The sequence below is a fragment of the Salvelinus sp. IW2-2015 genome, linkage group LG9 (genome assembly GCF_002910315.2).
Source record: "Salvelinus sp. IW2-2015 linkage group LG9, ASM291031v2, whole genome shotgun sequence".
Lineage (NCBI taxonomy): Eukaryota > Metazoa > Chordata > Actinopteri > Salmoniformes > Salmonidae > Salvelinus > Salvelinus sp. IW2-2015.
Genome location: NC_036849.1, coordinates 8,234,347 through 8,250,022, shown reverse-complemented (window position 1 = coordinate 8,250,022; position 15,676 = coordinate 8,234,347). Strand labels below are relative to the sequence as shown.

General features: G+C 42.0%; 1 protein-coding gene across 1 annotated transcript in view; it reads left to right on the top strand.

Annotated features, from left to right (window-relative positions):
- Nucleotides 1–15,676, top strand: part of akap6 (A kinase (PRKA) anchor protein 6) — a 204,139-nt gene that overhangs the window by 97,560 nt on the left and 90,903 nt on the right. Inside the window, exon 9 of the mRNA XM_070445275.1 lies at nucleotides 10,846–10,985. Coding sequence (XP_070301376.1) covers nucleotides 10,846–10,985 — 140 coding nt within the window. The remainder of the gene's footprint in view (nucleotides 1–10,845; nucleotides 10,986–15,676) is intronic.

Sequence of the window (15,676 nt, the reverse complement as noted above, 5' to 3'; positions counted from 1 at the left end):
GACGTCGCTGTATTATGAGCGTCGCTGTAGTGTGACGTCGCTGTAGTATGACGTCGCTGTATTAGTGACGTCGCATGTTAGTATGACGTCGCTGTAGTATGACGTCGCGTGTGTAGTATGACGTCGCTGTAGTATGACGCTGTAGTATTACGTCGCTGTAGTATGACGCTGTATATATGGCGTCGCTGTAGTACGGCGTCGCTGTAGTACGACGTCGCTGTAGTACGACGTCGCTGTAGTACGACGTCGCTGTAGTACGACGTCGCTGTAGTACGACGTCGCTGTAGTACGACGTGCTGTACTATGACGTCGCTGTAGTATGACGTCGCTGTAGTATGACGTCGCTGTAGTATGGCGTCGCTGTAGTATGACGTCGCTGTAGTATGACGTCGATGTAGTATGACGTCGCGTGTAGTATGACGTCGCTGTAGTATGACGTCGCTGTAGTGTGACGTCGCTGTAGTGTGACGTCGCTGTAGTACGACGTCGCTGTACTATGACGTCGCTAGTACGACGTCGCTGTAGTATGACGTCGCTTTAGTATGACGTCGCTGTAGTATGACGTCGCTGTAGTATGACGCTGTATTATGACGTCGCTGTAGTATGACGCTGTAGTATGACGTCGCTGTAGTATGGCGTCGCTGTAGTATGACGTCGCTGCTAGTGTGACGTCGCTGTAGTGTGACGTCGCTGTAGTATGACGTCGCTGTAGATGACGCTGTAGTGTGACGTCGCTGTAGTTGACGTCGCTATAGTATGACGTCGCTGTAGTGTGACGTCGCTGTAGTATGACGTCGCTGTAGTATGACGTCGCTGTAGTGTGACGCGCTGTAGTGTGACGTCGCTGCTTAGTGACGTCTCGCTGTAGTATGACGTCGCTGTAGTGTGACGTCGCTGTAGTGTGACGTCGCTGTAGTGTGACGTCGCTGTAGTATGACGTCGCTGTAGTATGACGGCGCTGTATTATGGCGTCTGTAGTGTGACGTCGCTGTAGTATGACGCTGTAGTGTGACGTCGCTGTAGTATGACGTCGCTGTATTATGGCGTCGCTGTAGTATGACGCTGTAGTGTGACGTCGCTGTAGTATGACGTCGCTGTATTATGGCGTCGCTGTAGTATGACGCTGTAGTGTGACGTCGCTGTATTATGACGTCGCTTTAGTATGACGTCGCTGTATTATACGTCGCTGGTATGACGCTGTAGTATGACGTGCTGTAGTATGACGCTGTATTATGACGTCGCTTTAGTATGACGCTGTATTATGACGTCGCTGTAGTATGACGCTGTAGTATGACGTCGCTGTAGTATGGCGTCGCTGTAGTATGACGTCGCTGTAGTATGCGTCGCTGTAGTATGACGGCACATTGTAATGACTGACTTGCTGCTACAATATGAGTCAGAGACAGGCAGACAGGAAGACAGACAGGCAGGCAGGCAGACAGAATGTCAGGCAGACAGACAGCGTGGATTCAGGTAGGGTTTTTTACAGAACCTGCCCAGGCTCCTACCATGCTTGTTCTATCTCTCCCATGCGTTGGCACTGATGTTATACTGCAATCTGCCCACCACTGGGTCTCAGGGAGAGGCAAACGTGAACATTACGCCAACTCTGATTCAAGGCTTGATCCTGCGCCTGTTGACTTATTTATTTTCCTCTACAATTCACTTTGAAAACCTTCACTCCTTTCATCCAACAACACCCCAAAAACATTCGTTTTAGCTCCCCGAACTCAAAGGAAGGCATGTTGTCGAGCAGCTAGCTCTGATACCAGCTTTTCTCCGATTTAGAATTAAGATCAGATTTTTTATGTTACTTAATTATTTCCTAATTAGTTTGCATGTTAATTAAATTGTGGCTAATGTTAATTACCTATATTAATGCATTCTCAGTGTAACACCTGCCTGAAGCGCTTGGCTCTGTTTTAGAAATATCTTCATCTGAGCTGTTTGCCGGATGCCGCTGTGCAGCCTCTCCTCTCCATGTTTAATTGATCTCAGATGGGCTGCTAGGGAGGTGTACTGAGCCTGTGAAGGATTTCTGATTTCTGTTGTTTTTAAAGATAGGAAAAAAGATTTATGTGTATGAGCGCTAGGGACAAACACGTATTTGAGTGCTGTCTAATACACTATATGGGCGTGTTGTTACTGGTTATCTTTCAGTCATTAATGGTGTTTCTCACAGACATACGCTGTTCTCATTGTCTCATATTAATACTGTTAAGATATGCCTAAAATAAACAAATGCCTAAAATGATAGACGGTCAGTAGTCTGACTGTGTATTAGATAGACGGTCAGTAGTCTGACTGTGTATTAGATAGACGGTCAGTAGTCTGACTGTGTATTAGATAGACGGTCAGTAGTCTGACTGTGTATTAGATAGACGGTCAGTAGTCTGACTGTGTATTAGATAGACGGCAGTAGTCTGACTGTGTATTAGATAGACGGTCAGTAGTCTGACTGGTATTAGATAGACGGTCAGTAGTCTGACTGTGTATTAGATAGACGGTCAGTAGTCTGACTGTGTATTAGATAGACGGTCAGTAGTCTGACTGTGTATTAGATAGACGGCCAGTAGTCTGACTGTGTATTAGATAGACGGTCAGTAGTCTGACTGTGTATTAGATAGACGGTCAGTAGTTGACTGGTATTAATAGATCAGACTGCGTCAGTAGTCTGACTGTGTATTAGATAGACGGTCAGTAGTCTGACTGTGTATTAGATAGACGGTCAGTAGTCTGACTGTGGATTAGATAGACGGTCAGTAGTCTGACTGTGTATTAGATAGACGGTCAGTAGTCTGACTGTGTATTAGATAGACGGCAGTAGTCTGACTGTGTATTAGATAGACGGCAGTAGTCTGACTGTGATTAGATAGACGGTCAGTAGTCTGACTGTGTATTAGATAGACGGTCAGTAGTCTGACTGTGTATTAGATAGACGTCAGTAGTCTGACTGTGTATTAGATAGACGGTCAGTAGTCTGACTGTGTATTAGATAGACGGTCAGTAGTCTGACTGTGTATTAGATAACGGTCAGTAGTCTGACTGTGTATTAGATAGACGTCAGTAGTCTGACTGTGTATTAGATAGACGGTCAGTAGTCTGACTGTGTATTAGATAGACGGTCAGTAGTCTGACTGTGTATTAGATAGACGGTCATAGTCTACTGTGATTAATAGGCGTCAGTAGTCTGACTGTGTATTAGAGAGCGCAGTAGTCTGACTGTGTATTAGATAGACGGCCAGTAGTCTGACTGTGTATTAGATAGACGGTCAGTAGTCTGACTGTGTATTAGATAGACGGCCAGTAGTCTGACTGTGTATTAGATAGACGGCCAGTAGTCTGACTGTGTATTAGATAGACGGCCAGTAGTCTGACTGTGTATTAGAAGACGGCCAGTAGTCTGACTGTGTATTAGATAGACGGTCAGTAGTCTGACTGTTATTAGATAGACGTCAGTAGTCTGACTGTGTATTAGATAGACGGTCAGTAGTCTGACTGTGTATTAGATAGACGGTCAGTAGTCTGACTGTGTATTAGATAGACGGTCAGTAGTCTGACTGTGTATTAGATAGACGGTCAGTAGTCTGACGTGGTATTAGATAGACGGCAGTAGTCTGACTGTGTATTAGATAGACGGTCAGTAGTCTGACTGTGTATTAGATAGACGGTCAGTAGTCTGACTGTGTATTAGATAGACGGTCAGTAGTCTGACTGTGTATTAGATAGACGGTCAGTAGTCTGACTGTGTATTAGATAGACGGTCAGTAGTCTGACTGTGTATTAGATAGCGTCAGTAGTCTGACTGTTATTAGATAGACGGCCAGTAGTCTGACTGTTTATAGATAGACGGTCAGTAGTCTGACTGTGTATTAGATAGACGGCCAGTAGTCTGACTGTGTATTAGATAGACGGTCAGTAGTCTGACTGTGTATTAGATAGACGGCCAGTAGTCTGACTGTGTATTAGATAGACGGTCAGTAGTCTGACTGTGTATTAGATAGACGGCCAGTAGTCTGACTGTGTATTAGATAGACGGTCAGTAGTCTCTGTGTATTAGATAGACGCCATAGGTCTGACTGTGTATTAGATAGACGGTCAGTAGTCTGCCTGTGTATTAGATAGAAAATGATGATCACACAATCAATAGTAGCCCTACCTCCCTAATCTATAGTGGGGGACAGTGTGTGTGTGAGTTCCGCTGGTGTTGTCCTCTTCACACTGATGTGTCTGTCTGTCTCTGTTGCTGTTTAGACTTCTTGGAAGCCAGGGATCAGCGATTAAATGTCACCTTTCAGCAACAACATTAAATAAGAAGCAGCAATTTAGCTCCTAGCAATTGCTAATTTCACGCCCTGATAAATGTTGCAGGAGCTAAACCTTTCAAACTCCCCTAAGATATTTCTTAAAGGTGCAGGAGCATATGTACGTCGTGTAACCCATGGATGTTTATCACTGGCACTTCACCGTCAAGGTCAAAGTCCTTTTGGTGGAGATGCTGAATAAGTCAGCCAGCCCAACTCTGTGCCATTGCTTTATTTATGCAGACGTTCCACCCCTCTCATGTTGTCCAGTATGCTCATCATGATGATATAATGACACTAGTCAATGCAAAAGGCTTTCTGTTAAATCATTGCACTAAACGAGAAGAGGGAAATAACTGTGACCCTCATCTCAAAGAAACATGGAGAATCAATCATAGCAGTCATAGTACAGTATACTGCTATTTATAGCCGTGAGAATCCCATATACTGTACGTAAGAGAGAATGAATGAATGAAAGGTGCACATGTCAGACCACACTTTTATAATAATAGTTATTTTTGGCAGTCTCATGATTCATGCCAGGAGACCATACTACATATTAAATCCAGACTTTATGGCTAGTGATTTGAAAGTAATAGTTTTCAAATGAGTTTCTTGTTTTCCAATGGCTCCTCAGAGAGCCACACTCTTGGAAATAATCCTCTACAGCATGTTTCAAATGGAAACAAATGGGAGCGTTAAAGAAAATATTTTTCCTGTAATTTTTTGTTGTTGCAGAAAACAAGGTGGATACAGTGCATGGAATTCCACATCACTCCTCTATTGATGATCAGGATTTCAAAATGGTGGCCTATTCCCATAAGGGTTGTTGGTTGTTTTGAAGGTGAAGCTTCACTGTTGTATGTGTAAATTTATGAGATACTTTAATGGAATCCTCAGCCGTTTACAACTCCTGAGTTCCAACCCCACCGCTCCCATCTGAATTTATTTTCTGAGCATGCTTCTTCCACCCTTCCATCTCTCCGTCCGCTCCTTTCTGATACAGCCTCAGCACAGCACATCAGGATGGCCCTGATGGGAGAAATTTCAAACAAGCCAATGTATGTTGTGGGTGTTTGAACACAAGTCGCGGGGGGCGGGGTGGTTGGCGGTGACTTCCCACAGTTTTCAATCTCGCCGCGATGCCTCTTGCATTCAGAGAGGACGATAAAGAAATAAACCAACCCAGCTTTATGTCACATTGCCTAAATATACAGTTTAAAAGGCGTGCTCAGACCTCGGCTCTACCGTTCCCGTACCGAGTAGTGTTCACCAGAGGCACATACTGTATCTCTCCTCGTTAATTTTGTATTGTTCCCCAGCTGGTTCAAATGAGACCAGTATCCTGTTTGCATTTCGGCCACAAAATTCCTTTTTTCTTTCTATCTCTTGTAGTTTTTTTGGGGGTCTCAGAAGAAAGACAAAGGGAAAAGCCGTTGTTGCACGATTCTGTTTTGATTATTTTGATTCAAATGAATTTGCTGGTGTGTTTTTATTCGAAACATCTGGTCCTCCAAACAGCCCATGGACATTCTTGTAAGTCTGTGATTCTTCCCTCAAGTTTATCTCTGCCTTCAGTATCACATAACTTTTAACTCCTAGCTCCTTGTATTTGCAGATGGCATTTCTATTTGTTTTATTGATCTTTGAGGGATATCTCATTTTTACTCTTTTACTTTTCTTTCTTTTTTTGCAGGTATTAGTGTGAATGAATGAGAACTTTCAGAATTTATTCATCCTGTATGTATCCACTCAGGATATCTTTTCCATAAGGAGTACATTAAGTGTATGAATTTTGCCTGTATGGTTCAATGTCTTCTATCTCAATAATATAATATATGCTATTTAGCAGATGCGTTCATCCAAAGCAACTTAGTCACGCGCGCATACATTTTACGTAGGAATGGAACCCACTTCCTGGTGTTGCAAGCGCCATGCTCTACCAACTGAGCTACAGAGGACCACAATAAAAATCAAACGAGCAAAGTCGTTGTTACTGTGACTGTCACGCCTGGTCTTGGACTTTAAATCTTCAATGGACTAAATGTTGAACCAATCAGCCGTTCTGTTGTTGCATCTTTCTTTGTTCGTTTGATTCATGCCAATTGTATGGGAAGGTCGATTCGATATTAAAGTTCAGGAAAACTTTCAGAACCACCAGCAAGGATGTATCTACCTATCCATCTTTGAGCTATAAGCTATGTGAAAATATACAGACAAGACGTATTGTAGACAATATGCATCACTGTTTCACCCTAATCATACTGCATTACAGCCATATTGATATTTTCAAAGGGAGTATGTGAGTGCTGGGAGCTACGGTTGTATACATCACCACATATCCATTATTGATGACATCATCATTATCCTCTCCTGCCTGGTCTGATCAATGAGAGCCTATAGCAGAACCAATAATTGAAACAGTATGTGAAGGTAACAGTATCTGAAAGCAGAGGAAACAGGTGATGATGATGATAGAACTCTGACTGCTTGGATGGATGGATGGATGGTTGATTGACAGTCGAAGCAGCAGGGGTTGCCCCTGGAGATATCTGGCTCTAGAAAGTAGTTCTGAGGCCCAGTATAGTAAATTGGCCCTGGCGTGTAAACAAAAAACACCTAAAATGACTTGATTCAGCAGATCCTCATATCTGAGTCTGCCCTCTGTCTCCCGAGACAGACGTAAGTATTCATCAAATGATCAAAATTTATATTGATTCCTTTGCACATTAGCAGTTTAAAGGCAGGAGAGGAGTGTTTTGACAGAGTGAGCGAGTGTGCGAGCAGCGCAGGTTTGAATGATTCTGTTTGAAATAAGAATACAGGATGCAGCACTCCGAATCCCCATGTCTGCATATCTGAATAAGCAGAAGTTTAAACAGGCTGAAAGGGATTGCAAGAAAATCAAAACCAACCATGCCGTCCGCAGTTCACAGGGTTATTCTCTATAGAGATTTTTCCTGGCAAATCACTGCTCAGAGATGTTATTTTCCAGAAAATAAGTCATATCAGAAGGTTGATGGAAATCACTGTTGATGTGCGGTGTTGATGTTTGCTTTCTCTATCTAAATGGTGAATTGTCTTTTTTTTTTGCGTAACTGTTGGAAATATCAACACAAAGCACCCCTCTCCATTTTAAGACTGGAAGGAATTGTTGCTCATACTATCAATGTGATCGGCGTTTTGTGAAGCATTGATTCCTGGGTTACTAAGGAAATAATGTTCAGGCAGATCTGGTAGAGTTAGTCATTATGGTATAGGCTTATGGTACAGGTAATCATTATGGCATACTGTCAGGTACAAAATGATTGGCACCCTTGATAATGAGAAAAAAAGACTATGAAATAAATAATACAACTACTGAGCTAAATTGTATGCAAAAAATATTATATAATTTTATACTAATAAAATTGCTTAGAGAAAGAGATTTTGTTCAACAAGTAATAAAACAAATTTCCAAAACGATAGGGGTAAAAAATGATTGGACACCCCTGTTTTCAATACCTCACCTTGCGAGGATAACGGCACTGAGCCTTTTCTAAAAGGTTTTATGAGTTGGAGAACACTTTGGGAGGGATCTTAGACCATTCCTCCATACAGAATCTTTCCAGATCCTTGATGTCCTTCGTCTGCGCTTATGGACTACCCTCTTCAATTCAAACCACAGGTTTTCAATGGGGTTCAAGTCCTTTTGAGGATAAGGACTCCGTGCCATTATCCTCGCAAGGTGAGGTTTTGAAAGGTATTGATAACAAGGGTTCCAATAATTGTGACCCTTATCTTTTTGAGAGAAAAAAAGTATTACTTGTTAAGCAAAATCTCTTTCTCTGAGCAATTCTATTAGTATAAAATAAAAGAATTTCCCCATTTGTTTGCGTGAACTCCAAAGGTATTGGAACAGTGACACATTTGGTGTTGGCTCAGTACTCCAGCACTTTGGATGTGAAATGATATCGGGTGAATCGTTTAGAAATCACAGCACTTTTTTTGACATAGTCCCTCCATTTTAGGGGACCAAAAGTATTGGGAAAAATTGCCTTATACACTGAGTATACCAAACATTAAGAACACCTGCTCTTTCCATGACATAGACTGACCAGGCGAATCCAGGTAAAAGCTATGATCCCTTAATGATGTCGCCATGCTAAATCCACTTTAATCAGTGTAGATGAAGGGGAGGAGACAGGTTGAAGAAGGATTTTTAAGCCTTGAGATAATTGAGACATGGATTGTGTATGTCTGCCATTTAGAGGGTGAATGGGCAAGGCAAAATATTCACGTGCCTTTGTATGGGGTAATGTAGTAGGTTCCAGGCGCACCGGTTTGTGTCAAGAACTGCGGAGCTTCTGGGTTTTTCACGCTCAACAGTTTCCTGTGTGTATCAAGAATGGTCCACCACCCAAAGGACATCCAGACTTGACACAACTGTGGGAAGCATTGGAGTCAACATGGGCCAGCATCCCTGTGGAACGCTTGACACCTTGTAGAGTCCATGCTGACAGTCTGCCCTTTAACCTCATAGTCATTGTATCATTTCAAATCCTAAAACAACAAAACATGGCTCACTGTCCAAAGTCTTTTGGAGCTCACTGTAGCTCAGTATTTGGTATATTATTTGGTCCCACTTTATCTGGATAGTCCTATATAGATGATCTACAGCTGGTTGTACTATTAGTCCTCTCTTGATACTACTCAGATAAAGTGATACCAATTCTGTTTATTTTATACAATCTTATTTGCGCACCTTTATTAATGGTGCCAATATTTATATTATAGATATATGGTATAGTTATACAATTATGATATAGGTGATCATTATGGCATTGCCTTACTAACTAGCACTTCCCTACTACTGTAGCCTTATCCTGTTTTCATCAATTCTAAATATAGCCTGCATAAATTCATAGACATCAGTATTGAAATAGAGCTGTATACTGAGATGTCGTTTGGGTGGTCGACCGTTCTTGATACACACGGGAAACTGTTGAGCGTGAAGAACCCAGCAGCGTCACAGTTCTTTACACAAACCGGTGCGCCTGGAACCTACTACCATACCCCGTTCAAAGGCACTTAAATATTTTGCCTTGCCCGTTCACCCTCTGAATGGCACACATACACAATCCATGTCTCAATTGTCTCAAGGCTTAAAAATCCTTCTTTAACCTGTGTCCTCCCCTTCATCTACACTGATTGAAGTGGCTTTAACAAGTGACATCAATAAGGGATCATAGCTTTCACCTGGATTCACCTGGTCAGTCTGTGTCATGGAACGAGCTTGTTCTTAATGTTTTGTATACTCAGTGTAGTTCTGGCTAGTTTGAGAAGGACATAACAAAACTTCTTCAAGATCCTTCAAACTGGGAAGCCAAAAAGAATCATGGAGAGTCCTCATACATTCCACGGATGATACTCTCTTCTGGGCCCCGGCCGCATGCACTATCTGTCCTGTCCTCCAATTCAAGGTGGCTGGTGCTAAATTGCTTTTGTCTGTAGTCTGCATTAGTCATTATTGTGTGTGTAAGCAGCTCCAATGGGATTGGGTAATTAGGATCCTGACACGGCGTCCGTGAGCGGGCTGAGTGAATCCGAAATGAAGGCAAATGAAAGCAAATTCCTTCGAGGGGGACGGAGAAGGAGATCTTGCCGCCACAGTTGCGCCCGCTAATTTTCTTGGAGCTCCTAGTTAGGTTCATTTCATTCTTCCCAAATGAACAGAGCAGGTTTCATAACACACACACACACAAATAAATGAGAACGAGAAACCAAATGCATCTATCTGTTGATTTACTTGTTTATTATCGAGTGTGCTTTTGATAGAGAAGCAGTTTGCATTCATGGAATTGTTTGACCTTTGTAGAGGCATCTGCAAAATAGACAAAACGGTTTTGACAGCACACAAACAAAGACAGTTTATACAGTGTTAAGGAGGAATGAGGAAAAACCAAGCAGGGTGGGGCCGGGGAGTCGTTCATTGGCACAGCATTGGCTTCATCTCCATATATTTTGTATGCAATTACAGATCCACTGCAAGGCCTGCACAGCTTTCTGATTGTCTGATGCTCAGAATCACTGATCTTAACAGAAGCACTTTGGTAATGTTGCCGTATGGTGGGATTTGATATTCCTACAGTACAACGGGGTGTTTGTCTAGTGGCCAATCTGTTGGGCTCTTGAGTATGTCCATCATCTTTAATGCATAGGACATCTTATTCAAGTAACTATCAATCACAATTGCTATATCAGTAACAGGTGTTTGTTTAAAGCTAATAACTAATGTTGTGTTGAGAATTATACACTCACATCAACATAATATCTGACAATATACAGAACGACCTTTGTTTTCCAGAATGTCCTTAGTTTCCCAGTGGTAGGTCTTATTCAGTAAGTCACACTGTAGCAAAATGTTTCCAAACATTCTGAAACAGAAAACAAAAATGAGCATTTCTTATTGGCATAGTCACGGTGGTCCGTCCCTATTTTCCTCTCTTTATTGCCAAATGAACATGACCCTAATGTGTCCTTTGATGTGTTGTGTTATCAGGTGGAGTTGCTGCAGAGCCACCATGAGGCCCAGAGGGATGCCCTGGACGAGCTGAGCCTGAAGCTGAAGAGCCAGCAGTTCTGCACTGGCACCAACAGGAGGACTGGGAGGGAGTACACACAGATGTCCAAGAACAACAGGTAGAACGCCACCATTGACCCTTAGGGCCACCATACTTTTGGGGACCCACTTGGTTATGTTATACAGACCCACAATCAGACCTCTTCGATTTAGGTAGCCTACTGTATGAGCCAGCCCAATCTGGTATTTTATCTTGAAAATTGGTCTTTTATCTTGAAACGGGGTCTTTTATTTTGAAATGGGGTCTTTTATTTTGACATCAAATGATTTACTGAGTTGAGAAAAATATACAGGAAATGGAAGCAACTCAATGATAACTGTTAGTCACTGAGGGTTTGTTTTAGCTACCACTATAACTACTGAAGCTTGGGGACAATGTGGTCTCTTGCAAAGAAGAAGAAGGCTTTCTCTTTCTACAAGAGAAGTTGCTCTGTCAATTTAAGCATTCTGTTTATTCACAGTGGAATGAGATGTCACACACACTTTTATAATTTGGGGGTCACGTTCTTAACATTGTAATCTGGCGTGTACAGCACCACTCTTTGTCACGGCGCTTTTTGACTGTTTCACGCCTTACTTTGATGGTCTCTCTCCCCCAGTGGTTATCGCCAACAGACAGAAGCTAGCTACTGTTTACAAGCTTCTGCTCCACTCATTGGGAAAGACGCACTTAAAAGACTAGGAACTGGAGAGTCATGTTCGTTGTCCTAATGATAAGCAGTGGAAGAGTGAGTGGACTCCCAAGCACAGTGCTATTGTTGTTTGGTAACTGTACAGTACAACATTTTAGAACAAGGATTCTATATACAGTTGCGGTCAAATATATTGGCACCCTTTGCATGATTCACTATTTCTTATCAAATAAGTTGGGGAAAAATGTAAAATAAAAGTGTGTTCACATGTGTATTTGTTTGATTTACAACGTCACAGGACCCAAAAATTATAATCTTAACTGAAATTGAGATTTTTTTTACTTCAAAGTCCAAAAATGGGCTGGACTAAATAATGCCATATTAAAATTACGTTGGTTGGAGGCACGGGATTCTCGTTTAGTGTGTTATTTATGTCACCTGTGGTAAATTGCATGTGCCTACAGAGTAAAAATAGCCATTCAACCACTTCTGGTGGTTGAACTGCAAGGGTGTCCATATATTTGACTGCAACTGTGTCATTCGAAAAAGTCCATGTTCGTCAGTGAATGTTAAATGGATTATTCGACCACAGATTATTCAACACAGTACCCTCAATGGTAGGTAGCAGAGGAGGCTGGTGGGCAGAAATATAGGATCAAACACATAGTAAAAGGTACCATTCTATTTATTCCACTCCAGCCATTACAATAAGCCTGTCCTCCGATATTTCAACCCACCAACCACAACTGTTAGGTAGGTTACGTTTCAGGGTCTCCTCCCCAGTCAGTCCTGCAGCAGACAGAGAGTGAGTCAGTCTCTAACTCAGGAGTCCAGACCTAGCTGACTCCCCTCCCTTGGCTTTGAATCAAGCCTCCTTTTAATCCTTTTAAGCCTCTCATTCTAATGATTTATTTGGTAGAAACCCATAATGATCCTTTGAATTTTAATGACGGCTGCCTGCTCAAGGATTCATTGTTTTGACTCTTTGGCCCTTACCTTTAAATGGAAACGTCTTCGGGAAGGAGCTGTCGAAATCTATAGCCAGGGCTGCCTCTCCTCTCTTCTTGCTTGCTAGCTCGCCACCACCGCTGTGTTTTCAGGCCTGTCGGCTCACTAGCACACCTCTCAACCTTGATAATTACAGAATGGCTGCCAGTCACTGAGACCGAAGCTATTCCCTGTATAGTGCACTGCTTTCGGCCAAAGCCCCATCCTATTCACTATAAAGTGTACTACTTTTTGCCAGAGTATATAATCCCTATATAATACACTACTTTTGGCCAGAGCGCTATATACAGTTGAAGTCAGAAGTTTACATACACCTAGGTTGGTGTCATTAAAACTCGTTTTTTAAACCACTCCACAAATTTCTTGTTAACAAACTATAGTTTTGGTAAGTCGGTTAGGACATCTACTTTGTGCATGACACAAGTAATTTTTCCAACAATTGCTAACAGACAGATTATTTAACTTATAATTCACTGTATCACAATTCCAGTGAGTCAGAAGTTTACATTCACTAAGTTGACTGTGCGTTTAAACAGCTTGGAAAATTCCAGAAAATGATGTCATGGCTTTAGAAGCTTCTGATAGGCTAATTGACATCATTTGAGTCAATTGGAGGTGTACCTGTGGATGTATTTCAAGGCCTACCTTCAAACTAAGTGAATCTTTGCTTGACATCATGGGAAAATCAAAAGAAATCAGTCAAGACCTCAGAAACTAAATTGTAGACCTCCACAAGTATGGTTCATCCTTGGGAGCAATTTCCAAATGCCTGAAGGTACCACGTTCATCTGTACAAACAATAGTATGCAAGTATAAACACCATGGGACCACGCAGCCGTCATATTGCTCAGGAAGGAGACGCATTCTGTTTCCTAGTGAACGTACTTTGGTAAGAAAAGTGCAAATCAATCCCAGAAGAACAGCAAAGGACCTTGTGAAGATGCTGGAGGAAACAGGTACAAAAGTATCTATATCCACAATAAAACAAGTCCTATATCGACATAACCTGAAAAGCCGCTCAGCAAGGAAGAAGCCACTGCTCCAAAACCGAAAATAAAAAGCCAGACTACGGTTTGCAACTGCACATGGGGACAAAGATCGTACTTTTTGGAGAAATGTCCTCTGGTCTGAGGAAAATAGATGGCATCATGAGGCAGGAAAATTATTTGGATATATTGAAGCAACATCTCAAGACTTCAGTCAGGAAGTTAAAGCTTGGTCGCAAATGGGTCTTCCAAATGGACAATGACCCTAAGTATACTTCCAAAGTTGTGTCAAAATGGCTTAAGGACAACAAAGTCAAGGTATTGGAGTGGCCATCACAAAGCCCTGACCTCAAATCCTATAGAAAATTTGTGGGCAGAACTGAAAAAGCGTGTGCGAGCAAGGAAGCCTACATACCTGACTCAGTTACACCAGCCCTGTCAGGAGGAATGGGCCAAAATTCACCCAACTTATTGTGGGAAACTTGTGGAACGCTACCCGAAAAGTTTGACCCAAGTTAAACAATTTAAAGGCAATGCTAGCAAATACTAATTGAGTGTATGTAAACTTCTGACCCACTGGGAATGTGATGAAAGAAAGAAATGCTGAAATAAATCATTCTCTCTACTATTATTCTGACATTTCACATTCTTAAAATAAAGTTATGATCCTAACTGACCTAAGACAGGGAATTTTTAATATGATTAAATGTCAGGAATTGTGAAAAACTGAGTTGAAATGTATTTGGCTAAGGTGTATGTAAACTTCCGACTTCAACTGTATATAGGGAATAGGGTGCCATTTCAGGTTTAAAGATATCATACAGGCAGGGATGTTAGATGTTAATTTCCCTCGTTAGTAGCAGGCGGGATTAACACCATCAATTAAAGGGGCCTTTCCATAAAAGTGTCACTTTAAATGAGATGTGAGGAGTGTCAATAAGGCATCCAACCTTTCCTTCCTATTGCTCAGAGTGACATGGCGGCTCCAGTGATGGGCGGTGGTGATGAATTAGGTACAGTAGCGCTGCTCTCATATCAGCCAGCCAGCACTCCTCTGAGTGGGGGAGATTGATGTTAAATGGATTTGAAAAGAATAGAGGACGGAAATGCATCCATTTCAGACGCTAGCGTGTCTGTCAGCTAGGCTGGGGCTGTAGTGTGCGGCACCCACCCATCCATCCGCAGAGCACAGACCTAGCATCCCTACGGTTAACAGGGTAACATTTAACGCATGTCTACTTTCATCGGAGGGAGGGAGGGAATGATCTGGGAAGAGTAATGCCAAAAGGGAGGGTTTGAAGGTTTAGTTTAGTTGAGGAGACATACAGACAGTACTGTATGCTTTGTACACAACCAAGGCAACTGATAGAGAAAGATTCTGACAGATCAAAAGGCTATAATGTAGCTCTGCTAAATGGATCCTGCTGTGTGAGGCTTGATTTTATTCCCTTATTTGTTTGTTTGGTTAGATGCCCGCAGAGATCTTGTTCTACAAGCATTTAGTTTTGTATTAGTGAGGAAAAAACAATATTGCGGAAGGAATATTGTAACGTATTTATCAGTTTAGCTTACAAAAGGCCTACAGCAGCCGCCGTATAATGAGTTGCGGAGTTTAATGCCTTAGGGTGACTTCCTCGAGCTTTACTTGTCACACGGTTTCTCATTTTCTGTCTCCCCTGTTTTGTTATGATCAGTGACTTCTGTATAACAAGGACTAAAATATTCATATTTTCCCTAACGTCATTTTGTTTCATCAATGTCTGCTTGAAAATGCTAATACATACAGCTCCGCCATGCTTGTTGAAATTACATATGTAGTACTAAGCCCAAACTCAATCCCGCTCCTGTGTTAACTTTGTTGCTGCTATAAATTAAAATAAAGAGGGTGTTGATATTTCCCACCAGTTTGATGGTTATTTATGTAATCTCATTCATAGTCGTTTCTTTCTTCAGGGACAACTCAGTTGATTGCTTTGTGAATGGAAGTCGAGAGAAGGGACGGGAACGCCATCGGCAGCCTGACACAACTGTCAAAGTGTCCAGAGCAGCCCAGGCGAATTCCAAAACAATTTGAACCACTAATGTTTATAAACATGTAGCCACCCGCCGAGTCTAAAAAACCAA